At 39.0% G+C, this 27077-nt stretch overlaps 5 protein-coding genes across 7 annotated transcripts; 2 read left to right on the forward strand and 3 right to left on the reverse strand.

Moving 5' to 3' along the window:
- Window positions 1-2546: 2546 nt before the first annotated feature.
- On the reverse strand, window positions 2547-3912 carry LOC141045789 (uncharacterized). 2 transcript variants are annotated; one of them, XM_073536354.2, is made up of 2 exons: window positions 3470-3912; window positions 2547-2984 (listed from the first exon to the last, which is right to left on the reverse strand). In XM_073536354.2, the coding sequence occupies exons 1-2, from the start codon at window positions 3735-3737 to the stop codon at window positions 2827-2829; spliced, it is 426 nt and encodes a 141-aa protein (XP_073392455.1). In that variant the 5' UTR covers window positions 3738-3912; the 3' UTR covers window positions 2547-2826. The 2 variants fall into 2 exon arrangements, with proteins under 2 accessions (XP_073392455.1, XP_073392457.1); XM_073536356.2 differs by having other exon boundaries at window positions 2547-2991.
- A 7039-nt stretch (window positions 3913-10951) lies between these two features.
- LOC112287056 (uncharacterized) lies at window positions 10952-12717 on the forward strand. Its single transcript, XM_073536384.2, has 2 exons — window positions 10952-11812; window positions 12173-12717. The coding sequence occupies exons 1-2, from the start codon at window positions 10962-10964 to the stop codon at window positions 12174-12176; spliced, it is 855 nt and encodes a 284-aa protein (XP_073392485.1). The 5' UTR covers window positions 10952-10961; the 3' UTR covers window positions 12177-12717.
- A 2164-nt stretch (window positions 12718-14881) lies between these two features.
- On the forward strand, window positions 14882-16350 carry LOC112286608 (uncharacterized). Its single transcript, XM_024528636.3, has one exon. It carries the CDS (start codon window positions 15567-15569, stop codon window positions 16161-16163), a length of 597 nt encoding a protein of 198 aa, XP_024384404.1. The 5' UTR covers window positions 14882-15566; the 3' UTR covers window positions 16164-16350.
- Window positions 16351-17196: 846 nt separating this feature from the next.
- LOC112286607 (serine/threonine-protein phosphatase 7) lies at window positions 17197-21262 on the reverse strand. Of its 2 annotated transcripts, none has more exons than XM_024528635.3 (7): window positions 20593-21262; window positions 19376-19591; window positions 18870-19126; window positions 18400-18640; window positions 17965-18111; window positions 17718-17825; window positions 17197-17545 (listed from the first exon to the last, which is right to left on the reverse strand). In XM_024528635.3, the coding sequence occupies exons 1-7, from the start codon at window positions 20866-20868 to the stop codon at window positions 17432-17434; spliced, it is 1359 nt and encodes a 452-aa protein (XP_024384403.1). In that variant the 5' UTR covers window positions 20869-21262; the 3' UTR covers window positions 17197-17431. The 2 variants fall into 2 exon arrangements, with proteins under 2 accessions (XP_024384403.1, XP_024384402.1); XM_024528634.3 differs by having other exon boundaries at window positions 18400-18688; window positions 20593-21078.
- Window positions 21263-25251: 3989 nt separating this feature from the next.
- LOC112286609 (photosystem I reaction center subunit VI, chloroplastic) lies at window positions 25252-26774 on the reverse strand. Its single transcript, XM_024528637.3, has 3 exons — window positions 26549-26774; window positions 25848-25974; window positions 25252-25622 (listed from the first exon to the last, which is right to left on the reverse strand). Exons 1-3 carry the CDS (start codon window positions 26662-26664, stop codon window positions 25443-25445), a joined length of 423 nt encoding a protein of 140 aa, XP_024384405.1. The 5' UTR covers window positions 26665-26774; the 3' UTR covers window positions 25252-25442.
- Window positions 26775-27077: the final 303 nt, after the last annotated feature.

Consider the following 27077-nt stretch of genomic DNA (forward strand, 5'->3'; position numbering starts at 1 on the left):
ATTAGTAAAAAATAACAAAAAGATGAGTTAGATAAAAGAAAAAATAAGTAAATTTGACAATATTTTTTAGAGAATCTTCTTAGAGTCTTTGCAAATCTAACTTTATAAGTATTTATAGATGATTGATAGGTTGAAAACTTGGCCAATAAGTGTGCCATGTATTCCACATATTAATCATTTTTTTTACAAATTGGCCTCATGTTGCACATGTTAGCTATGTAGAGTACATATAAAAAACTTGTTTTACAAATTAGATGCATGTTTTATAAGTTGGACTTATGTCAGATGACCGATAAAATATTGCCACATAGCTCTTTAGTTAAATAATATATATGGAGATGAGAATAAGACCTTCTTTAGTCTTGTCAATGGCTTTCTTGTCTTTTTGCCTTAGTTCAAGAATCTCTAGTTTCTTTGTATTTGGCAATAGGCATTCTAGTTTCTATCATATATCTATCTTTGATTTGTCTACTTCTTCTTTTTGAATATCAAAAGAGAGTATTACTTCTTTAGAGTTTTGTTATAGTTCATGTTCTTGATATAAACCTATAAAAAATAATAAAAAATCTATCATTAAAGATTTAATATATTAATTGAATTTAAAAATAATTATGATCTTTTATGTAATAACTTCTTTTTAATCATCTTTATAATTGATAAAATTTAAAAATTTAAAAATATTAGTTGATTTATAAAACAATTGCAATAATTTAATTTATTTTTAATGAAATCAAATTTATCACTTTGTAAAAGTTTTTATAAACAATATAATTCCTTTTTACTTGATTATTTTTATCATTTGATTTTTTAAAATATAAAAATGTATGTTTTTATATTAAAGAATAAAAGATTAATATATTTTTATATATCAATATTTTAATAATTTAGTTAAAAAAATAAACTATTTTTTGCTATAGCAAAAAAATTATAAATTTCAAATTTACAAAATTTATTTCCAATATTGCCACTTAGTAAACAACATAGCTGTATTCAAATGCTATATATATATATATATATACACTCTTGGATTGCTTTACTTTGATACATTAAAATAAAACATCTCAAATTGCACATTACTACTAAGTCTAAAACTGATTAGATATATTTTAGAAATTAAAGAAATCAAAGAAATCAAAGGTACATTAAAACCACCATCCAATAAGTGAGCATAGTAACAAACACTAGAATCCACCATGACAAATAAAGCATATCACATACGCTCCTGCAAACCTTGGAAACCCAACACCACAACAATAATACATTGCAATATATATATATATATATATGTATGTATTAAAATAAGTTTGAATAGAATAAAAATAAAAGGATTCGTCCACAGAAACATGGAGAAATAGCACAATCAATGTCTGCATATGGCAAACCCATCTGCCCAAATCCCAATCAGGAATCTCTCTTGGACCTTGTGCTAGACTCTTGACAGGGATCTTGGGAACAGCCTGTTCCCCAACCCTGGGAACACCAAAAGAGTGCTCAGGGGAACATGGGAGCTTGTGGTGCGCCTCGACTTAAGGCCACATGCACCATAAGGCCAATTTGGTGGCAGAAGTGGGTACAGCGAGGATTTTAAAGTTGACCAGAGGATTTTAGTGATGTTCATATGATTTTTCTTTTCTTTTCATACTGTATTTCAATTGGCATATTTGAAAGAATGAGGCCTTTGTTTTTGATATGTATAAGTATGTGTTCATGTTTCTATATGTATGTACCAGTGGAAACTTGTGTCATTGAAAATTATTTATTGAAAATTACAATTGGGAGCTTGTGCCTAGTGATCTTGCAGTGCTACTCTGGGCAATCTGCAACTACAATAGGCAGATTTTAATGAGTCACTGCTTCACTTTTGATGAAAACAATGAGATATGCAGCGTCATATATGGTTTTCATCTCTTCTAGTTTATCACATTGGTTTATTCTTCCTAAGTTATTTTATATAAGAGATGTGTGTATATACACATATGTACATTGTTTTGTTTTTGAATGTAATGATTCAAGTAAAGTTATTGTTATGAGTAAAATTGACATGTGTATTTTTAGTTTAAGTATAACAGAAGTTCATTTCTTGCTGATGACCATTCTTGTGTTTATTTTATTCCAACTTGCTGAAGATTGTCTCATTTTAGAAAATGTAGCTAAAAATTATGAGTTATTTGGATTGAACAGGGGTGAATGCAATTAGGTCTTTGAATGTGTTGAATGAAAGCCATTGTAAGACTTAAATTCTAATAAAATTTACAAATACACTTCATGGTAAATAATATACACTATGCATGCCTAAAAATTAATTTTAGCTATTCATGATAATTCTTAAAGATTAATCTATACAACTTATAAGTATAGAATTGGGCAGGATGCCATTGTTTGATTTTAGAGCAACTACAATGGAATCCCACTGCATGAAAGCTGGATAACCACCAGATACTATTCCAAAGTAAATCTGGTGAATTGTTAAGAAAATCACCTTCAAAAGAAGTACAGTGACAAACAAAACCGAGTACAAAATCTGAAGTGCCAACTTTCAAGAGCAATTACAGAAATTTCAATGATTGCTTTATAAATCTGAAAGTTACATGGAATAATACACACAGTCTTGTACACGTGTACAAAGTAGCACATCAAATTGATAACTAAACATCCTTCTACAAAGTCAAATCAACAACTATGTCTTGTACTCAGTATTGTTCAAAGAAAATCTTCAAACTTCAATATTTAGTCCAATAACCTTTTGCTTCCAAAACAGCTGAAATCCTTCTTGGCATACTTTTGTATAGTTTCTCACAATCTTTTGCATCAAACCTAGGGTAAATACTACAAACATTCTCCCACAATTCTTGAACACCTCTTGGCCTTGGAATGACTTGGTTTAAAAGCTGTTTGAGAAGGGCCCAAAAATGTCCCATTGGATTCAAATCTGGAGATTGAGCTGGCCATCGAAGGAGCTGAAATGGCTGTGAAGAGAGCCAAAACTGAACACTTTTTGCCATATATTTGGGATCATTATCATGTTGAAAAACCACCTTAGTAGGATCTAAGTTGTAATTCTGTGTGGTACTTTGTAAGTAGATTTCTAAAAATTTTTTGTACAAGTGTTGCTCCATTCTACCTTCAATTTGATACCAAGCACCCGGCCCAAAAGCAGTCATACAACCCCAAATCATAATTGAACCACCACCATGTTTGACAGTTTGACTAACATGTTTAGGTCTAGGTCGTTCTCCTTTTCTCAACCAACACCAAGACCTACCATCTGAGTTGATTAGGTTAATCTTTGTCTCATCACTGAAAATAACCCGTCTCCAATCATCAACGGTCCAATTTTTGTATTTATGAGCAAAACTCAACCTTACAAGAACATGTCTTTTGGCAAGTAGAGGCATCTTTTGTTGCACACAAGCACCCAAACCAGCTTCTCTCAAACCACGCCTCAAGGTGATGTCTGAGAAGTGTTTACCTGTTTTTTCTCGAAGTTGTTTTGCAGCTGCACTTGCCGTTTTGAGACAACCAGCAGTGACAAGGTGCACACCAAGTCGCTTCTCTTGCTCTCCTAAAACCTTTGGACGTCCTCCTCTTTGCTTTTCTATTTCACCACTAATCTCCCTCCTCAGATGAGCTACTGAAGACTGACTCATTCTAAGTGAGTCTGCAACTTTTCTTGTAGAAACACCACTCCTAAGCTGCACCAATGCTTGGTGCTTCAATGATTCACACAACCGAGGCATAGAGATACAATTGACAAATCAACTTTCACTATAGATAGTACACAACAAGAGCAACACAACAAACAAAAAATGCCCTCAAATCTTGCAACAAGGAGTGTACATTGAAATTTCGAAATTCAGCAAGAAGAAGCAACCAAAACTGAGTATGCACGTCTGTGTACTTCTACAACACTTTTCTCATAAACCCTACCTCAAATGATAATGAGATTTTTCATCCATGTAGAAGATTGGATGAATACACACAATAAAAAACTAATTCTATCAATTGACTTATGTGTCAGTTGGAAGGATCAATGAACTATGAGTGTTCAGATTTTGTACTCGGTTTTGTTTGTCACTGTACCTCTATGGTAGGTCTCCTCTTGAAGTAAATAAAAGGTGTTGTTAATTAAAATTACAGTGTTGTTGGTGGTTGAGAGTTGTAAACACAGTACAATATGAAATTACACTTACAATTTTGATTCTAACTTTATGGATTTTTTTTGAGCATATAAAAAATACCTATTACAAATAAAGATATTAAATTAATAATAGAATAAATTCAAGTTGATTGAATGTTAATGTTGTATGTGTATTGTGAATGGAAGTTGGTAGTAAGTGAATATTATTAAGGTTGTAGGAATGTTATCAGCACAAATTGCAACGCTTATTTTTTTAAAATATTAATTGGTTACATGAAAGTAATAAAATTCCCACAGCAAGGGAAAAAAATCTGATGCCTTTTGAACAGCATCACATTTTATTTTAATTTTTAAAGTGTAAGCTTTGACGTTTGATTCTATTTTGACTATTTTAAAACAGTCTTTATCATGTGTTATAATTCAAAGTAAGCACAAAGGTTGACTTCAATTTTATCTTCAATAAATCATTTTTATTAATAAAAAATCATCCTGAAATAACTAAAAGATTGAAAAAAAATTGATCCTTTGAGTTGGATTTCCAAGGATCTTTTAGAACTTACATTAGAGATATTTTATGCCAAATAGACTGTAACTTCAAGCAAGTTGAAAGTTATGATGTTTTTAGGAATATCGTGGGATTGGATTACAGAATTTTATTATCTTTGAATGATTTTAATTAAAAAAAATTATGATGAAAATTTTAATCTTTGCAAAGAACTAAAATAAAAAATAAAGAATACAAATTCTACTACCTTTCAACATGGGTCTCGTATAAAATTACTAGAATAAGAACCAATAAACAAATAGAAAAATTAACCTATATGACACTTTTCAAAAGAAGTGAAGATATTTATATGAAAGGATAAAACATAATGAAAAATCATGCACTTATATTTTACACTACAAAAAATCAAGATATATATACATACATATATATATATATATATATATATATATATAGTTTATTTATTTTGATATCCACATCAAAAACATTCTATTAAAGGTTACTGATAACTCCCTATTTTAAATTTCAATCTAAATCCGTAAGATATGGAAGCCTTCACGTTGAGGTAACAAATTAATGTTTCATAAATCTGCAAGCTTGATTTGTCACCAATTTGTCACATAAATAAGAAATATATATTGGTGACATGTATTCTGGGTAATGTTCCAAAGAAGTTGACTTACCGATAGAAGTGAACGAAACTCATTTGTACTGATTTCCAAGTGAAACCAAATATAAATCACAATCAACCTTTATTTTAAAATTACAAAATCAACAAAACGAAATTAACAGTAAGTTCTCAATTACGACAAACAGGATTCAATTTCGTTATCTTTCATCTTCCTCTTCTCTTACATAATTGTGCTACATCCATGAAACTTAAACATCAGCACATGACAAACTTGAGCCGATGATATCTAAGTGAAAATCTGCACACTCTTTTGTCAAAGCAGGTTTTGTATATCTATTAAACCAGGTCAGCTTCTACAAGAGAAGGCCATAATCAAATATAATTAATCTGTGTCAACTCCACACAAACTCATAAGCTTTGCTTCCAAACAGCTGCTTGAATAAAATGCATTCCAAAATCAATGTGTGCCAAAACTGGTTGCAAACTTCTTCTTCTACTTGCATGCCAGGTCTATTACCTTGAAAAGACACTTGAAAGATACCTTCAACTGCGTTTTTCCACTCGTCAACACTCACCACGTGTGGAAAGATGAGCAAAAGTTGCAGGTTGTTGGTGTCTGTAAAGTATATGCATTCGGATAACCAGTCGTATAGCGCCTTCAAACCAGCGATGTAAACTGACGGAACCCATGCACAACTTATGGACGAGATCATAGAACTCGTCACACTCCTTTCTTCACTCTAATATGCACAACAAACACTGCGTCTAGATCTTATCAGACTCCGATGTACACACCCACGCAGCTGAAATTGTGGGCTGATGCTGCACCGCTTGAGATCTCTGAATCTACACCTCTAGGTAATGGGACTTGCCACAGTAGTTTTGTTTCATGGATACTAGATCTTGTGATCGTGTTGTCGATATGGATAGCAAATTCATCCACAACGACGCAGCTCGCTGGATGCTTCAAGACAAGATTTGTGTCAGTCGCTTGTTTCGTTGTAATGCTGTCAAGCTTTCGACATCTGTCGACTGCTTCATGGACTTCGCCTTTGTGGGTCGTGCTGTTGATTACCCACTTGAATTTTAACAGTTTGTGAATGATAAATAAATTTGCATTTTAACAGTTTGTGAATGATATTTATGCTATTCTAAAATTCAGAAAAAAATAAATAAATAAAAAGAAAAAAGAAAAAAATTATATATATATATATATATATATATATAAAAACTAAAAAATCTTGTCCCAAGTCATATTAATATATATGGTCTAAATTCTTTTAAAACACATTATAACTTTGTATATCAATCACAATTAATTTGGTATTAATTTTAAATGAAACCACTAATTCTTACCAATTTTTTTTGTATTATAGTAAATTACATTGTATTATGTTGCATTAGACAAAATTCCATTTTTTTCTTTATTCTTTTACCTAAAGCACTAGGTTCTAATGATTTTTCTTTTACATATGTATCTATAATTACCAAGAATTTCTACCTTAGAAAGTAATCAATTTCAAGGTTCAATGTATCATACACATTGGTTATACACATTGGTTAGCTGTAGAACTTTTTTTTTATTAAATTTTAATAAACTACTATATTGGTTATTTTTTTCCAAAGTAAGCACGGTGGTTTAACCATAATTAATGTATTGATTTAGTAGTATTTTAGAATCAAAATAATAAAATCTCCATTCTTTCACATGGATGTTACTTCAGAATTTCGCAAAAGCTCAAATCTGTCCACAAACAGAAAAATTTAATAAAAATTTAATCAGTTAAGTATAAATTATTAATAATATTCTTAATAGAACAGCACAATAGGACATGTTTTCATAAGACTTAATATATATGTGGTTTAAGTTTTTAATTATCAATAAATACGAATTCAACACAACCTATTTAACTTGAATTTGATATGCTTTCAAAAATGCTATGAAGGCTTTAGGTTGTTATTTATAGAGTTTCTTTGAGAACCATAATCAATAGAATTTAACTGCACAGTTTCTTGAAAAGATTCTACATGAATGGCCACTGCTCATGAATCATTTTCAATCCCATATAATTATTAACCAAACTGCATTCTAATACAAAAAAAAAAAAAAAAAAAAAAAAAAAAATGTAACTGAAGTTTATTAATATAATACACACACAAGAGGCGAAGGTTATGGCTCCTCCTGCAGGAGAGCAGGCCTCGAGTGCCTGAATCGGCGTCAAAATGTCGCCAAGAATGCCCCATAGAAACCCCATCAGTCGCTCAAACAGACACGCCCGAGTTCAGATCGCTACATCAGTGTTACCAGCATCGGTCTCGCCCATCCCTTTTGGACAAAATCTTTGCTCTCGATTAACTCGCGGCAGAGAAACTCTCATATCGTCTCTTCTCTCGCCCGAGGAAGAGCGCCAGGACCTGATCGTCCCCTCAACTAGAGACAGAGCGTGTCTCACCACCCAGTTCCAAGGAGAGGATCGGTAGGTGAGTCGCGTTCGGCAGCCGCCGGGGCGAACACAGTCATGCACATCCCCCTGGGTTCAAACTTCACCAATAGTGACACCCAGTGCCGCCCTCGGAACCAGTTTCCAAAACCTGGGTTCAGCCAAAGAAGGGGTAAGAACAACTGGGCATTCAAGTCAGACAGCGGAAACACCAACAACAGCTCTACGACCGAGATCCGCCATCGCAATGGGGGCATCGAAACCAGTCGATGGTGTCCACGGTCAAGGGGAAAAGTCCAAGATGAAACAAATCTGGAGAGTAGAAAAGGGCTTTGCGGGCTTCAATCTTCAGAGGGTGGTGGGGTTTTCATAGGGTATAAAGAGCACAGGATGTGGAAGTCACGATTGTGAGCTCGATCAGTAGTTGATGACATCAGAAGCCAGGGGTGGGGGGAAGTCAAGGTTGCGAGGGGTGAACTGGTGGAGGGGAGATCTGCGAGACTGGGCTTCTTCACAAACTGAGGTCGGAGTCTACCCTGGTGGGGTTTAGTTCCCTCGTTGAAGTCTCCTCACCCAGTTGCCAGTCTTGGGATCTAGGATGTTTCGCCCCCTTTTGCGTGCAAGACCTGGTTTTCTCTGCGACTCCACACTCTGCACCCCCTCAAGCTCTGCACCATGGCCACGCCGTTGCGTTGCATCCCATCTCTCATGCTTTTAGTTTTCGTCTCTGCTTTGCACTTTTGCAAGGTTGTGACCCCTGACTTTCTTCAATCTGGTGGTGGAACTTGCGACTCAAAATCAACCCCCGAATTGGGTACTCGAAAAGGTGAATCTTTGATGTTGGTTTGAAATTGGTATTTTAAACAGTTTTGATGGGTCCGAAATTTTTTGTAGTAAGCAAACAACATTCAAGCAATGTGTGTATGATAGAAATTTGTGCCTATTGTCAAGCAACTACAAATGATATTACGATGGATGAGTATTTAAATGGAGGTTGACTTTAGAGGTTGTTTGTAGAATTCATTAGAATCCAATGGCACAATTGTTTTATCTTACATATTATATTAATGAGGTTATTAGTCTGTTTTTTCTACCTTTCAAAACAAATTAATAAATAATTATGTATATATATATATATATATATATATATCAATAGTTCAAAACAAATTAATAAACAATTATGTATATGTGTGTGTGTATATATATATATATATATCAATGGTTTGTAATTTCTTTTGGACATTAGAAGTGTGAATATTAATTTTTAATGCATGAAAAAATTATTTGATATTGATCTTGAAGATGTATTAATTATTTTATTTTTAACATTCTTTTATTCAAATTTTTAGATGAATAATGATCAAAAGTGTAATTTTGAAGTGAACATTATCTCTAAATATTTTGTAATGGGTTATTTTAACTTTCTATCCTACATTATGTAAGATAGCAAAGTTTTATATATGTTGATTACATACATCTTTATTGAGGATTAGTTTTATGAAAAAAATATCTTTTTAATATTTATAAAAGAAGATAATCTAACATTTCTAATAATAATATTTTATTATATATATATATATATATATATATATAACCTTAAATCTTAATTTAAGATTTGTAAAAATAATACTAAAAATTCTAAATCTTAAATTAACTAAAATATTATGAATATCATTGTAATTGGTTGTCTTTATTTTTTCATATTAATGATAAGATTAAAAAATATTTTTAGAATGGCAATATTATTGGAAAATATTTAATCAAAATAAAAATAATCACGATTTTAGATTTTAATATATATATATATAGCCGATTTTTAAAATCTTAAATATTAATGATGAATATTTTCAATTATAAGTTGGTTCATTTTTATCAAATAACTTATATGAAATACTCTGGCACATTGATAATCATCTCTTTGATACAAATTCAAATAAAATTATTGCTTTGACACAAATGCTTAAACACCCAACTTATAAAGAATAAACTAGTTTAAAATTTTATTTTACCAAATTTTTGTTTATAGTGAATTCAGTACATGCTAAATAAAAAATAAAAAATAAAAAGAAAAATAAAAATAACGTGTATTCTTAAATGCACAGTTAATAATATTGGTGCATTAACATGAGACGATAAAACAAATCAACCCTTCAAATAGTTAATACACACTTTTTTTGTAAATCTATCACAAATTATGAAAATATCACAATCTTCTTAGGTTTATTCAACATAAGCTTCCACTTTAATAACCTCTTCAAATATATTAATAACTAAGTCAAACGAAACCACTACCCAACACAAAACATAAAATAATAAAAAATAATAAAAAACAAAAAGTTCTGTGCAGTTGAATTCAAGCGAACGACGTATGGGATCATCCACACCAGCCACGGATGAACAACGTCTGTCGGTCCCGACTTACGGCGCAGCCCGCATTCATCCAGCGTTCATCCACGCAGACCCGCAAGAGAATCTACCGAAAGGTCAGAATAGAGGGGGTCTTGGTCTTCGACTGCCTGAAACCGAGTGACGGGGAGAATTACAGGCTCAGCGCCCCAGGCGAGACAATAACTAACCGCGTCGGATTGACATCCCGGCGGCACAATTGTCCCCGCTCTCTTGTGCATAAATCAACCACCTCAACTCATCCCACTTTCCACCGCCACTTCAACTGCCTTGAATTCAATTGCCTCTCCACACCACAGCTGCCCCTCTCATCGCAATCTGAAGCTGTTTCTTCTCCTCACAATTTGTTTACCCTTTGCGACACAAGTTTGATCCTTGCTGCAAGTAAGTTCAGTTCAGGGTCGTGTGTATGTGTGTGCCTATAAGATTTGTAAGGTTTATTGAGACTTGGAGACTAACGTTCCTTAACTGGACGGAATCTGAGGGTGGAATCGGTTTTTTGGTTGTCTTGGGGCATGCAGTGGCTGACCTTGGGCGGTGTGAAGGGTTTGAGTAGGAGTGCGAGTGCAGAGTTGGACTTGAGTAGGAATTGGGTGACTGAGGGTTTGGAGAAGCCATTGCAGGTGCTTTGGGTCTGGGACTGTGCAGGGTGTGAAACTGAGAGTCTAATGGTTACAACTAGTAAAATTGAATGTTCTTCGTGCTGATTGTGTGTCACGATGACGCGAACGAAACCCGATGAAATCTTGAACCGCTGCATTGTTGCCAACATGCAGCATTTATTTCATGAGACTAGTGTTCTTAAACATTTTTCTTTCGTTTTGGCAGGTTTCATGTTTCATGCAGGACTCGCAGCACAATTGTTTTCTCCAAAACTTCTCCATTATCGCAACACTTTTAGGAAATTTCATGACCCAGAATCTACATAATCTCGAATTTTTTTGGAAGCGAGTTTCATCAGCTTCTATCAGTCACCCACCTATTTACTGCAGACACGCCGTTCGAGATACCATGGTATACGGCAAAATGGAGGCATTCAAACATTCGCAACCTGCTGAAGTCATAGCGAAGAAGAAACGCAAGCGGCCATCCAAAAAGATCCCAACTACAGTGTTTGACTCGACCAGCGACGACTTCATAAATCTGGTGCAGAAACTCACAGGGTCACCCGACGAGCGAGCAGCCGCACAGGAATCTGAGAAGCTTCGGGCCAAGTGTAAAACTGAAACTCCCATGGACAAGAGCCTAACTGCCGTCGCCTCCCGGCCCTCGTCATCCTTGACTCATGCCCAGAATGACACCCTCAATCCTCTAACCTCGCACCATACAAGCTCCGATTTATACTATCAATTATACTTGCGGTGCAGCAACATGACTGGGTCGGGGGACCAAGTTGACAGCGGTTTTCCCCCTTATTGCAACTACAACCCTACTCTTCATTCTAGTGCACAGTACAAGCCCAGCGTGGATCACTTCCAGGGGGCAGCGCTTTCGAACGGGCTCAACCTCAAAGAATGGAGTGAATCTTCGGGAAAGGAGCACCTGAACGGTGATTTGTACCGGGATCATGACAACAGATCCAAGGAAACGTGGGATGCTCTGTGCCCTTCTTCCAGCTCGACGTTACAGGAGAAAGATCCATCACTATTCTCACATCGATCAGACCAAATGAACCATCCTTTCTATGACTGGTACTCCGCCGACCAAATCGCTCCCATGCGGGCCTGAGATGTCCTGAAGTGAATTCACGGCATGCCTTGTGGATGCCTTCTAGCTAGCGATCAATCGAAAGTCGCATGTCACGGTCTTAGCGCCTCATAACTCTCACGAGTATTAGCGAACGGGTGTAGGTACAACTACAACCTAGACTTGTTTTCTAATACGTTTTCCTGTACTGATACAGTCAGCGGTAGTGCACAGTGAAAGAATGAGAGTATTAGTCACACACCTGTTGTTTTTTACCACATGCTGAATGTTGCGATTAGGTAGAATTTCTGTCATCACCCAACTTGGATCGGTTGAATTCTAACAGTTGACGACTGTTCTGCCAGCTAAACTCAAATTCTGGACGTTGCTGAACAAGCTCAACAACAAACCTAGCTGGAGTGGAACCATTGGGGTGACGCACAGGCGCGACTAATTGTTGTTACATTTCATCTACAACACTCCGTGGCCTCCAAAAGGATCAGTCAATTGGGCAATCAACCAAGCAGGGAGATGGCAGGCTGCTAAACCAAGACTTCAAAAATTTAACAAAGTCAGGAGAAATGAGCAAGCAGGGAGCAGCATACAGTTGATGGTTGATTTCTCATATCTACATGTAGATACTGCCTCATTCAGGCGTAGAAACTTGTTCAAAACGGCTGAAGAAGGTGAACTAGTGCAAAAAAAATAAGCTTTCGAAGAATATCAATATTGATTGTCTCATAAAAAAATGTCCAATACTGCCTACTCATCACAAAGGTCATTTGACCAGAGTTTTGTTTAGAAGGTTGAGGTAATATTCTTCGTCATGTTTTGGTGATAATTCTAAATTTGTAATTTTTAATGAAGATCCGTGAAAATAGAATAAAGATAGCAATTTTGAATCAAAAGGTATGTGTGCATATGTGTTTATATATATTAGCATTGATTTATATGGATATTAGATGTGATTTGTTAAATTGTATAAGCATCACAGAGAATTTTGATGGTTTTTTCTACAAAAAAATTGTTAATTTTATTTAAGGCATTTCAATGAAAATAGTTTTACAGGTTTAAAGTTGATTCATTTTTTTTTCTTACGTTTTTTTTTATAAAAATAAAAATAAAATAATAAACATGATAGTAATAAAAAAATTACATGATACATACAAAAGAATCTAATTTACTTTTGAAATTTTACTATTAATATAAAAATATGTTATTTTAAAAATATTATGAGATAATGTTGATAGCACCACTTCAATATAAATACATCTTAATTAGTTCTTAGCAAGTTTGTGTGAAATTAGTGTAGTACTTGTAATTAGTATAGGTGCAAAGATGAGAGATTCAAATCTAGCTAAAAAGTAATAAGTTAAATATGCATTTAGATAGAATTAGAATTTTAAAATAATGACATTTATATTTTAATTATTTTGCTATATTGCTATTTGGTTTGTGTAACTTTGAAGTTTGGAATACAAACTTTCATTTTAAAGCCCTATGGAGCTCTAAATATATAAAAAAATGTAATAGATATTAATATACTAATTTAATAACACTAAATAGTTCACTAATCTAATTCCTAAAAGTTGTCTTGTAGATAGTGAACTTGGGACAAATTATAAGTAAATGTTAAAAAAATAATATATTTTTAGAACCTTGATTTTTCTTGGTCTTAAATTTCTTTCCAAGGTGGACACTTAAGATGACTATGATTAATTTTATTAAAAATAAAAAAAATAAAAAAATAAAATCTTGTAGATGATAATAATCTTTTAATTTATTCTTGTTTTAGTCTGAAGACAAACCATTAAATTAAAGATTGCTAGGCCTTAGCTCTTAGCCTTAGATTTTAAACAACTCTCTATTATCTAGAAGTAGTACAATTAAAAAAGAAGATTTTATTTTAATTTAAGACTACAAAAAACCTGAAAATACAGATGTAAATTTTTACAATTTTAATAATTTTCACATGGTTAATTGAAAGTATAGTTAATAATTTTAAATAAAAATAAAGATAAATATAGTTTTTAATTGAAAATAGACATCAAAATCACTTGATTATATTTAAAAGAATAGATTGTAATAAAGCAAGTACCTTAGTAAATCCATATAATGAAAAACTTAAATAATTTAATTACTACAAAACTAACAAAATTATGAAGAATTTAAATATATATATATATATATTACATTTTTTTATTTCTAATTATACAAATAAATTAGGTACAAATTATGTAAACAAATTGGAAGGTGAAGAAGTTAGATACAATTTACAACTCCCATCCAAGAATGTTTCCACTAGAAAACATTTCACCTTTCTTTAATTGGGTTGCATTCCTTATTGGGCCTACATTCATTAATAGTAGATCATTTCACCAAATTGGCACATGTTGTACCATCTACAAAAACTATTACATGGAAAGAAACAATTAAGCTTTTCTTGGACAATATTTATTGCTATCATGGATTTTCAAAGGATATTATATTAGATAGAAGGATACAATTTGTATTGAGGTTTTGGAGAATCCTTTTTAAGATATTGAGGGTGAACATAAAACTATCTTTGACTTCCTATTCTCAAACTCATGGACAAATATAATGAATTAATTAAGTTTTGAAACAATAGTTAAGATGTACCATCAAATTTAGTGATGCATGGTGATGGTTACCAAACATATGCAATGTTGGAGGGTAGGCAAGTTGGAAATGATTTATCACTTATATCCAAGAATTTTTCTACTAGGAATCATTTTGCCTTTCTTCAATTGGGTTGCATTCATCATTATGCCCACACTCATTGTTGTCACAATTCATACTAACCAATATATTGAAGGTACCCTATTTGTAGAAAAGAAAAAAAAGCAAAAAAAATCAAAATCTAACCGTATTTTCTAAGCAATTTTAATACACCTCTACAAAATCTATCACCCTCTGATACATGTGTGTATAAATAAATGTCCAAATCCCACTTGTGAGACATGAACTGAAACTACCTTTTCCACGTCACCAGCCACGTCGTCAACAACCTCGTTGCGTTCAAGAGCATCAACGTCGACACCGAATCTAAACGTGAAGATGACGATGACGACGAGGAGGAGGAGGAGAGGCGGGGCTGCTGATAGCCCCCACTCGCAGCATCACCGCAGTAGGCAGGAGCACCATCGCCCTCGCCGCATCCACGCACGGCGAGGACAGCTACTCCCAATCAATCAAGAGGGGTGAAGATGCAGGTGTGCTGAGGAGGAATACAGGAGTTGTGCAGCGTGTGAAATTGCACCTTCTCGTTCTGTGTCTGCGCTGGGCGGGGGGCGATCTCGGTGCTGCTGGAATGCGGAGCTACGCGCGTGTTGTTGTGCACTCTCGGGCAGCTGCGGCTCTCTTCACCGCAGCCCCCTCGTCCTCCATCGCCGCCGCGCAATCTAGGCGAGTTCAGGGCCTTCACTGTTCAGGGGCCTTTGAGTTTTGAGCTTTCTGCAGGGTTGGTCGATTGCTTCCAATCGGCAGATTGGGATTTGGATAAAGGTGCCGCTTGGATTTTGAGTGTTGGCTGTTGTGGGGGCGGTGAAGGCCAGGCAGCTGGTGTTCATACGGGCGAGTGCGTCGATTGTTAGCGGCCGTGGGGGAGGGGGGGGGGGGGGGGTTCGTAACCGCCTACAGGGTTATCAAGCATTTTGGTTAGGTTTGGGATGTGGGTTTAGCTTAAAATAGTCAATTAGCGTGTTTGCTGCGTCGAATAGCCCCCTGTGTTGCACATTCATGGATTGTGGCGGTGCTGGAGGTAATTTGCAAATCAGGGACGCAGCAAATATGCAGAGACTACTTATTGTGACGCAGAGGCGGATTCCTGTCGATGTCAAGACTGGTAGGCCGTGTTTAGCATGTAGGTCGGGTAGCACCAGCAGCAATGGAGCAGGAGCAGGAGGAGAAAATTTGGACAAGAGATGTGAGCTTGAGGAGAGCCCACCGCAAGACGCAGTTTTGAAGGCCATCTCTGAGATTTCGAAGGTGGAAGGGAGGGTGGGGAAGACGACCAACATGATCATTGGAGGCACTGTGAAGGAAGAATCGTTGGAGTCGGCGCTACAGTGGAATGCCATTGACCAGAAGGTGAACGTGTATCCCATGGTTAGGGATTTCACAGCTATTGGAACTGGAGGTGACGAATTTGTCCAGGCCATGGTGGAAGTTGTGGAGGCTGTAACTGAAAACCCGGTGCCGAAGGTGACAACGAAAATGTCTGCCAAAAAGAACTATGTATCTGTCAAGATTGGTGTCACAGTGACTTCCAGTGATCAGGTCAAGGCCGTGTATGATGCAATGAGAAAGGACGTGCGAATTAAGTACTTCTTGTAGCAATAGAGCAGAGGTGCAGACTTTCAGTTTTACTTTATTTCTCTTCGATTGCCTTCGAATAGAGAGAGGCTGTAATGATAGATTAGGATCACGAAAGGTTTTTTATGTCCTTCACAACCATTGGGTGCAACAGCATACGCATGTCAATTCTGCTTTGTGGTAATTTTCACTTTGGCTCTTCGATGTCGATTGTTGGTTCAAAGTCCCAAATTTGTCACCGTGCCTTTTAACAAAGTTACATGAATTCTAATTTCGTTTTACGAGGATTGGCTTAGCGATTGCTCTTTATCTTCTGATCACTTTGGGATTACTTTCTTTTGATTCTGTGTGCGGGGGGGGGGGTTGGGGGGAGATCTGTAAGCTTGAGTAAGTCTCAGTTATAAGCAGTCCTTGTGTAGAGTTGCACTCTTCTTGGAGTGCTGTACTGCTGGTGATCGACTGCTGTGCTTAGTTTTGTAGAACGTGATTGTGCCGAATAAGGAAAGCTAGTTTTTTTCTGTATTTTTTATTTTTTATTTTTTATTTTTTATTTTTTTTTGTAGAACTACGGCATTGAAGAACATGACAGGATAGAATGATATGTTGAGATGACCAGAAGATCTCAGTTTAGTTAGAAAGTGACCCCAGTTACAATAGATCTGAGAAGGCCTGGCACAATGTTTTGAGGCGTGTGATGGTCCCCCCCACGAGAACGTCATGCCATCCCTTAGATCTGGTAAGTTATGGTGAGAATCGGAAGGAGCGATCTTCATGGACCTGGAGAAGAAACAAGAGTTCGTAGTGCTTAGCCACCATTCGCGAGGATATTAATCGCATTCACTTCAACTTTTCTTATTGATTGGGGATTTTGCTTTGAAATCACAACCTTCTTAATGGTGACGATTTAGAATGGACGAGTTTTTAAGCTAAGGTGTACACCTCAGAACAAACTATTTAGTCATCACAAAATGCATTCAGGTATGCACGCACGATAAAAGTTGTGCAGCTGTCACACTAGTTAGTCATCATCGAAACACAGGAACCCAGTCATTGATTGTCTTGCAAGAATCTATTGAGAAAGTTGTATTACGATGTAGGAGACAAACAAAGTTGATAGGATTGACATGAGATGATCTTTTGAATGTCTCAGATCACTTGTTTAGAAACCATTCGGTATTTCTCTAACACTAATCCTGATTGGGGGTATGGTTTTGCTTTTGTGAATCATCAAAACAGGAAGTAAAGAATTGGAATGACCTATTCTAACCATTACAGGAATTCCATAAATGTTATGTTTCTTTATCACTGACGCTGCCGCATGAACCTTCTGACCCTGACCCAGAACCAAGGTCGAGCTCTTCATCTGAATCGATCGAGTTCACGAAGTCATAATAGGGTGACACCTGTCCAAAAAACAGTAAAATATAATGAAATGAGTCTTTCATTTAAACAACTAAGTCCAAATATTTGTGCGATAATTTGAAGAAAAGCATGATCATGGGCTTTTGTAAGTCCAGGTCAAACAATATATCCTTACGACTGCCAGTTTTGGAAATGATTCAAAATAACTTGTACCTTAGGACGGGGTTGAACAGCTTCAAACTCGAAAAAATGAGGTACAGAAAAATCCGGTGCTTCCAGCACAATGTAAGCACCCTTATTATTGTATCGATTCGCAGAAGCCTGCTTAAAGTCGAGATGGATGGTCAGTGACACCACACTTGAAATCTAGACAATGTTCAAATGCACAAAATATGAAAAGGTCTTTCTGGAGTCCTCAGATTGCTAACCTATGAAGCTCTGAAGTGCAAAATTATCATACCTGGAACTGAGGATAATCAGGGGCGCTAAATAGAGTGATGAGCTTCCCGGCCTTCACCACGTGATCAATGGTGTATCCCTTGTTCATAGCATCCATCTCTGGCCTTTTGTCCCTGGCGTCTGGACCCTCGTGAGACCTTACTATCAACTGCATCCACACCAAAACCACCTGGACTCATTGAGGGCTCTGTTTATGAAACAAATTGTAAGCTAGCAATCACTTCCCGTTATAAGGGAACAATTCATAAAGATTGATAAGAATATGAGCGGAACTTCCAGTAACAAGACCAAAAAGCTGCTCAAATTTCTTAACAAAGCTGCAAAAGAACTGTAAAAACTTCAGGAGCAAAAGGAAAAAGGAATAAGACGAAGAAGAAGAAAACGAAAGAAAGAAAGAAAGAATGAAAAGCTAATCCAAACATTACTTATATTTTACCTTGAGCTTGTGTTTTTCCATAAATTCTTGGGTGCAGTCGGGTCCGAACAGAAGACCTATGCCACGAGAATCGTTGTGGGAGAGGCCATTCTCAGGCGAAGGGTCTGACCACAGCACGTCCCCAGGAATCACATTTGTTCCAAAACCTGAAGGGTCCAGAACCATCCGCCTTGCTTTTGCTAAGTCATCTAATGTACCAAGTTTTAAAGGCTTTTCAGCATTTCGCCCTGATAGCAACCGCCTGTCGCCACCATCGACGTTGTTCAGACAAGAAAACGAGAAAATACCTCTGTTACGGATATGAACCACGAACCCCCAATAAAACCGTAAGATATTTACGTCCTCTATTCCACCATTACGAAATAAAACCAAACAAATTAAAAAGAAGGAAGAAGAAGAAGAAGGGGTTACAATAGGGGTTCGTTGATTCTGTGACTAAGGTGGAAGTGAGGAAAATGTTAGGATTGCACCTGTAGGTTTTGCCTTTGCTTTTCTTGGAGGGTTCTTTCTCAACCTGCCGAAACAACCCACCATGGGCCATGTACACACACCCAGCCACTCGGGCGGCGAGAGGGTGCCCTTCGAAGCACCCCAGCATCTTGCGGTACACATGTTTGGATCGGTCGCCAAACTTCGATGTAACTTCTTGCTCAAATCCGTATGCACTGGTACAAAACTTGGTCTCATGGTTTCCCCGCAACAAGAATACGCGGTGTGGTAATAAAAGCTGGAAGGCAAACAGATACAATCTCTCTTCAATTGTTGATGCATATTTCTTGATGATCGATCGTCACGATCTAATGCACATCAGAAGTGGAGGTTTGGGGTTGACAAACGAGAAGAAAACTTTCATCACATGGGTCAATATCCTTCCACCTATAACAAAATTAACAGTTGCCAAAACTATTAAACCAAAGAATACGACGAAGGCGAGGGCAGTGGAATTTTAAAGAATGGTGGAGTGAAATTAGCCTACCTTCCATGCGAGGAGATAGAAGTAGGTCTCAAAGCCCCAGGCACCTCTGTCCACGTAATCACCATTGAATACAAATATACGATTTGAAGAAGGAGGACCAGCGATTTCAAGGAGGTGTAAGACGTCGTGAAATTGACCGTGAACATCCCCTACGAGCACTGCTTTGCATGAAGGCCCTACCGGTACTTCCACGCAGTTTGGTTCCCGATGAAAAAGCTTCAAACACAAACCAGAAATAGTCAGCAACGCTGAGCAATGATGAAACTCAAAAATTTGAGGTGTAGATCATTCTCTCGGCAATTCGAAAAATCCTCCCGAATGGAAACCTTTATTAGAAACAACACCTAAGCACATCCAACTGGTCCGCTCAGTTGTCCTCTGTTTGCAACCTAAGATAACACTCCTCGGCAATGCCATCCATAAATCCCTAGCTCTCAGAATTCCTGGAAATGCTCAGCTGTCCGATCACCCTAAACCGGTGACTATATTTCATTAGGGTTAAGATTCAGACATTTCTAATTCGGTGTCATTGGAAAAAAAGAAAAAGAAAAAAAGAAAAAAAAGTAGAAACAAAAATGGATTCTTCTTAGCTTTGAGATTAGTCAGTTTCAAGCAGCTCCGATTCCCAACGCGGATAGGTTTGAACTTAAGGACAATGCCGAGCAAAATAAAATGTAAAAAACAAAACGTAAACAACACTGTCGTTGACTCGGTTAGCCTGATTGTCACAGAAATTTCGAAATGGGAAAGGAAAAGATTTGTTACACACAGAAGTAAATGAGCTTGGTTGCCATGAGAATTCTCACAAGGGATACGAAACCGCCCACAGAGCATGATAATCCAGGGGACAAACCTAGCTAAACCTCAGCTCATGCTCTCATCTAGCACATTTATCAAGGGAAAACCTATCCTCAAAAACCATATTCGCAAATCATTCACCAGAATGAAAATTACACAGAAACAAGCTTCTGAAGAAAAGCGCAACGAAGACACGGCTTCGGAAGAAACAAGCACCAAGGGAGTAGGGAGGATCGATCCCTCCACTTCCACTTATGAGGCAGTCGCATTGAGCAGAAGATCCTCACAAACGGGCGCCAAAAATGAGGGAGACGCAAAGCCCCCATCCCGAAATACGATTCAACAACATCAATCAATCACGAAACCAAAGCTTCGCCATTATCCGTCACTATACAGTGAAAGGGAGAATCCTTACTCACCTTGTGAACTGCCACCAGCAGCGCATCAATGACTGCAACAGGCAGCACATTAGGCAGCTCGGAGGGTAGCAAGTTGCGCGAGGCGAAGTCTAGCGTCTTGCCCAGCTCCTGCACCCACTCCAACGTCAGGGCGCCATTTTTCGGCCACTTGATCGTCATGAGCCCGCCGACATCCTCGTCCATTGCCACCGCTGGCTCTTGCAGGGTCGCATTGTGTCGCTGCTCTTGCAGTTTCTGGGCTGAAGAAGCGCGTGTGACGCGTCGTGGTGCGTCCATGTACGCTGGATGATATCAAAACTCTCCCTAAGGTCCGTGAGGCGCATAGCTGTGCTGCCGACCGCTGCAACACAGATTCCCTCAGACACCCAACACTCTCGCTCAAGCTCTTGTTCAAATCACGTTACACGCATCCACACACACACACACACACGCTCTGTCGCTAATCATCAAAAAAGACCAGAAGAACGCGGAGGAGTTCGCATCATGTAAAGGAGGGAAGAGATGAAGGAGTCCATCCTTCCATGGGTGTTACTATTCCAGCCTGCATCTTACACCCAATCCTCAGCCCTGATAAATTCCTCCGGTGTGATGTGGGTCCGGTCTGGACGAGCAAGTTCGGGGTTCTGGTGTGCCCGTCACCTCGATAGGGAGCGGAACGAGGCTATTCTGGTTGGGATTGCGGGCCTAGGGGCGCGCCGGAAGCGGGAGCGATCCCTGATTCGATCATGTGCTGCTGCTGATGCGGGTGGTGCTGGTGGTGGGATGCGGCTTCATCAATCGAAACGCTCCCTCATCCTGGACTGTTCCTCGTGGCTCGTGGTGATGCATCGCTCTCTGTTTTACAGGATCAGTGTTCCTCCCAACCTACCGCTTCAGGCCTCAATATTCTCAGTACTTCGGAAAAACTGCCTCCCTAGTCCTTTTTTCCCCCTTTTTACTTCCGCTCAGGGACTTGCACTCCTGCAGTGATGGATATGTGGTGAGTCACTGGCGGCATTCAGCTCCTCAATTGATGCTGGAATTGAACCCTACCAACCGAACGATCAACATTGTGCAAGTTCACTTCCAACCACCTTCTTCTCGAACTTCCATCCTCCAGTTTACGAGTGTTTCACTGCAAGTATGTTAAGGGATACTGCTGCATCATCGAATCGCACTGTGACACCGAGATCTACGAACTCAGTGTGTGTGTGTGTGTGTGTGTGTGTATGTGTGTGTGTGTGTATGTGTGTGTGTGCGTGGAGTTGCCCAGATAACGTTTAGTCACCAAAGCATGTGGAATGCTGAGGGACCGGGAGCACACTAGTCTATGGACAGTTCTACTGCGTCCAGAGCAACCTAAACCCACCAATCCTACACCAAGTAAAATAGTTGCTGAATATCGTAAGTAATTCAAACGAGTCTTGAAATAGATATGAGTAAACTGGTGAGTTCGCAGTCATCATGGCAACTATGGGGAAATTGGGTATACACTCACGACCTTGTTGATAGGACGGGCTACCAACCTAAATTTTCATCTTCACAGTAAGTTCAAGCTTTGGCATGTTTTGGCGATCTGATGTAACACTGGAAAAGTCTACATTCCAGCAGAAGATCCTGCAATAAATCCTAACGTATTGCAGATTGCAGGATCTGCGTTAGAAAGCTCTTATAGGCCCAGCATCTCAGTTCACTGTTCACCGAAGCCTGCAGTAATGCGGATGTGTGAAGGGTTCTGCCAGGAGATGATCTGACATGCACCAAGATTCCTCACAGGCTTGGCATGTGCAACCAAGACTTGTGGCGATTCTCCTATTCAGATTTGTATCGAACTTTTTAACCTTCTTCTCGTTCTTACTACAAGCTTTTTCTCGCACTTTGCTTGGTCTACCTACTTGAAAACTTCTTCGGGATGCCCTCAATCCCTTGCTCTGAGTACCAAATTCTAAATTTAATTTCATGTTCCAAAATTTAAATTTATGTTTGTGTAATAACAACCTACCAAGGTGAGAAAGACATGTGAACTATTCATCTATCGGGACATCATTGAGAGAATCCATTAGAGACTCGACAATACGCCTGTGATTCAGAAGACCCTCCAGGTGGATTTACCGATAATAAAGCTCATGGATGGACCAACTCACTCCAAGTAGCCTCTAATCATTGATGACCAACATTCGGAATATTTTTCTGCACGCTGCACACATGTACACAAACAACGTTGCCAATAGCTACATCGTGAAACGATCACAAGCGATCTCAATACTCCCGGACTACAATTAGCCTTAGTAGTTGTTCAAACGCTACTCAGAGGCTTTCATGACAAGAATTTTGAAGTTCAGACTTTGCTGAGCCTCTTGGGAGGCACTCGTTGCTAGAAGGCTAACAAACCCATTCGCAGTTGGTTCCACGCAGTTCATCATGAAAGGAAATGTCTCAAAGCCGTCATTCAAAACTAAACTTGAAGATTGATACTGCACCCTAGTCGGCGGATGCCTTGTGTTAAACGGTCGAGGGTCCTAGAAAGACACATTCACTACAATGTTACACATGATAGCTAGATGTTAAGGCATTTACACGTGCAATTTTGATGGGCCTGCTTGAATGCAACTGGCTCAGTTTACCTGCGACTCTTGTCCACGTTCCCATGGCATCCATCTTCGATTCCCGACGCGCTTGGGTTTGATCGGTCTTGATCAACGTGCAACAGACTCTCTTGCATCCTCTCTCCCATGGTCAATTCTATTCCCAGGTTGAGTTTCTGTCTGAACCCTCACTGGTGTTGCTAGGAACGATTTAAACTTGACTAACATGCATCTAAGAAGAGTGGAAATCAACATCGTGCTACCACATGACCACAGCTCACCCTGGAGTTAGGGCTCAACCACCATTTCCACATCAACACCTACCGTCACACGAAGCACATGTTGATCGGTGGGTGATGAGTCCAACCTCTCACCTTGCAAACAGTGCAATTCAGTTCCAATTCAGAACTCAACTTTATCGCCTTCTCTGGGCCTATTTCTTGATGAGAACTGATCTTTGGATTGCGACCTTTCAACTGCAGAACTACTTTCACATGAATCCGGGGAAAGCAGTTGAGCCTCATCCTATGATGCTCCTCTATCCAACCAAGCCTGACTACCTCCTGCACCCTCTCACTCAGCTCAGCCCTTGGCATATCACTTGGTAAATGAACCACAACCTCTTGGTTTTTTTCTGAAATAATGTGTCTGAAACCTCTCTGACAGATGAATCCTTCGAGTGTACACTCTACGTCTGCAATCTGCCATGCTGAGTAAACGATTTTCTCATGTAAACAGAACAAGGGCCTTCATAGCGGCAAATAAGAGATCCGCAAGGGCATCGTCTATCGGGTTTGTCGACAACAAAACTCTGGGCACTGTGACAGTGCTAAAGTATAACACAGTAGTGTAAAATTTGTGTGACAAAGCGATGGCAAGCAGAGGTAATTCGCCGAGGGGATGGGTGTTGTCGCACAACAAATGAGAACGACCGGGAATTAAGACCCTCGTCCTCGAGCCCCTCGGGAAGCATGTCATGCGCATGGAACTTCGTCCAATTCTGACAGAGGATACCGACGAGGCCATGCCTTCGAGGTACAACACTGCGGTGATCCATGGCTACCCAGGGATATGTGTGCAACCTGCGACTCCCTGCAGTCTTCGATCGCGACGACAGTGACTCTGCCCACGCTTTTCAGAAACGTTTTCTATAGTGCCGGCAAATCTCAGACACTCGTCTATCTCAGTTTAATCTCAACCATGCCGGTAGGAAGCAAAAAATTCTCCCAAGGAAGAATATGAAAAATCTAAATCATGAGCAGAAGTGTCGCTCACAGCCAACCGTATCGTAAGTCACAGGCGGTGAGGTCTTCAAGAACTCTTGCTTGTTGGACTTGTATGTCATCTATTAATGCTACACTACTACTCCAATCTCTCATTACATTGTGGTGTATAAATTGAATTTTTCCGCTGCAACATGTTCGCAGACGAAAGGTATTTCTGTTGTGATTGAAAGTGAACAAGAAGAGGCGAAGGAATAATTCATGAGACATGTTTTGAAAATCTTGTAAAGACTAGGAATATATACTTTGCTGTCGAGCAGTACAAACTATCAATATCCATTCACTTGATACTTTGGATTAGACGGAGTGGTATGAAAGAGAAGTTCATTGCAGGTTAGATCGTACACATTTTATCAAATTTAAGTTGTTTAGATTAAGATTGAATTGAAAGTGTTACATCAATCAGAAAGTGTGATTGATAAGTGCTTGTATGTAGAAGGATATGAATAAGCTTCTGGTTGAACGGTGTACATTTATGACTAATTAGGAGAATATAAAATTGTGAAATTTAGTTTATTCCAATTTTGTTGTGAGAGAATTGTGCATGTTAATATTATTTGGTCACTTATAATGTGTCTGCACATTGTGGTAATGTATTTATGAAAGAGTAATGATAGTGCCACAATTGCTGCAACAGCAGAATAATTCCTTCTACACCATGAGTGAGGTGTTTGCGCAAAACTCCTCACAGACTGATAATTGGAGGCATGAAATAATGCACAACTCTTCAAGCTACGTACGAATTTTGATGTATGTAAAAACTTCATTTCAAATTTACAAAATAAGTAAAATTTTCGAGTGAAGCCTAAATGTCACGCTCAAAGAATTTTCAAATATCATTAGACTTGGTCACATTCAAGCGCTCCGATATGCAATCCACAATTGTGCCAATTGCTGTATGATACATATGACCAGACAAAAAATGTCGGCGTATCGAGGAGAGTGTTTCAAGATTACATTTGAAGGTTATACACGATTGATCAAAATATCGGGTGCTAGACATTTACTTCCTTCCGCGGGGACCCATTACGGGAACTTGCTTGGGTCCGTTCTTGATGGCCAGAAGGTCGGGGGAGGAGGTAGATCCCAGGTACCCAATGGTGGTGGCACCGCCCAACACCAGAAACTTCAGGAGCAGACCTCTTTTGGTGAAGGCTCCAGCGAAGGTCTCAAAAAACTTATTCTGCATTTACAAACACGCAGATCATGAATTAGAGATAACTACTTCACAACCAATCACCTGAAAGTTCGAATCTGAGGAATAAGTAGCATCAGTAGGACTAGTCGCACTAGCAGGGAATCCATGTACAACAAACTTACTTGGTACACATTATACTATGAAACTATACCCGCAAACACACTTGGACGTGAAGGAGAGGAAATACAAAATTGAAAAACTCGAGCTCACCTGGAAACCATTGTATCGGTTGGGGTCGTCGTTACCGTACAGGTCCCAGTTCCCGGTGGTGTTGTCGATCTCACCCAAGTCGAAGTACACGCTCTTCTCACCGTATTTGGCACTGACAACTCCAACCCTGCACAGTGAAGAATAGCAAGCGTATTAATCACTTAGGGTCGTGGTTATCTAGTGCAACGTCGTCACTCTCAGGCCTTACACCCCAAACACGAAGCAAACGGCGACGCCACCTATCAAAAAGGACGCCAGATATTATGGCAATACTACCATGATATCCGTACAGCTAAGAATCTACGTAACAGAAACATCGCGAGAACAGCCGCAGAACCACAGAACCCACTTCCACCCAAGGCACTGTGGCGTACACGAACGCTTCCAGCGCCTTCGAGATTCTCCTCGAGAAAACCACCGCTGCCACAACCTCTATAACCACAACCGGGCATTGCTAACCACCTAACTACCTAACCAACAATACCCATAAAATCGCCCCTGGTTCATCACTAACTACGCGGAGCAAAAACAACCGCCGACAGAGCTAAAACCAACGAATCCAGATTTTCCACAACCCTGTATGGACAACCCAATATGGACAACCCAGAAGGAAGGACCCGCGCAAAGCACCCACGCTACGATACCCAAAATGGTCTAGAAAAGAGGAAGAGAGGGGGGTATTGCGTGTGGGAGAGACGAACTTGGAGGGAGATCGCATGGAGACGCTCTTGGAGGGAGCGATGGCCAACTTCTTCCCCGCGAGGGAGCTGCCGGCCAAGCCCGACACGGCCATGGTGGCGGATGCAGCAGCTGCCATGGCGACTAGATGCTCCTCAAATGTGTGCGACGAGGCAATACAAAGGGAGGTGGTGGTGGTGCGAATGGAGGCGCGCTGCAGACACACAACGAGATCGATTGTTCGACGATGCGCGGTCTTGTTGCTTAGTTACGAATGCGCGGCCTTCATGTCGTCGCGGAGAAGCGTGGCCACGAGCCCCACCGGATAAGGGCCGTGCTACGGGGCACTCCCCCATTGCCCCCACCGGGTCACGGCCAACGGGCTGCGAGCGCCTTGGATAAGGGGGCTCGCGTGACCGGATATCCCGGTCGCCTCCGTCGGCGGTAGGATGGGATTCGTGGACTGTGCTGGTTACCGAGCGCCTCTCCCTCGCTTCGTTACCTGCTGCCGCCAGTCGTTGCTCCTTGCATCTGTGTTGCCCTTTTAAGATG

This window comes from Physcomitrium patens, chromosome 9, assembly GCF_059467195.1.
Source record: "Physcomitrium patens ecotype Gransden chromosome 9, ASM5946719v1, whole genome shotgun sequence".
Classification (NCBI taxonomy): domain Eukaryota; kingdom Viridiplantae; phylum Streptophyta; class Bryopsida; order Funariales; family Funariaceae; genus Physcomitrium; species Physcomitrium patens.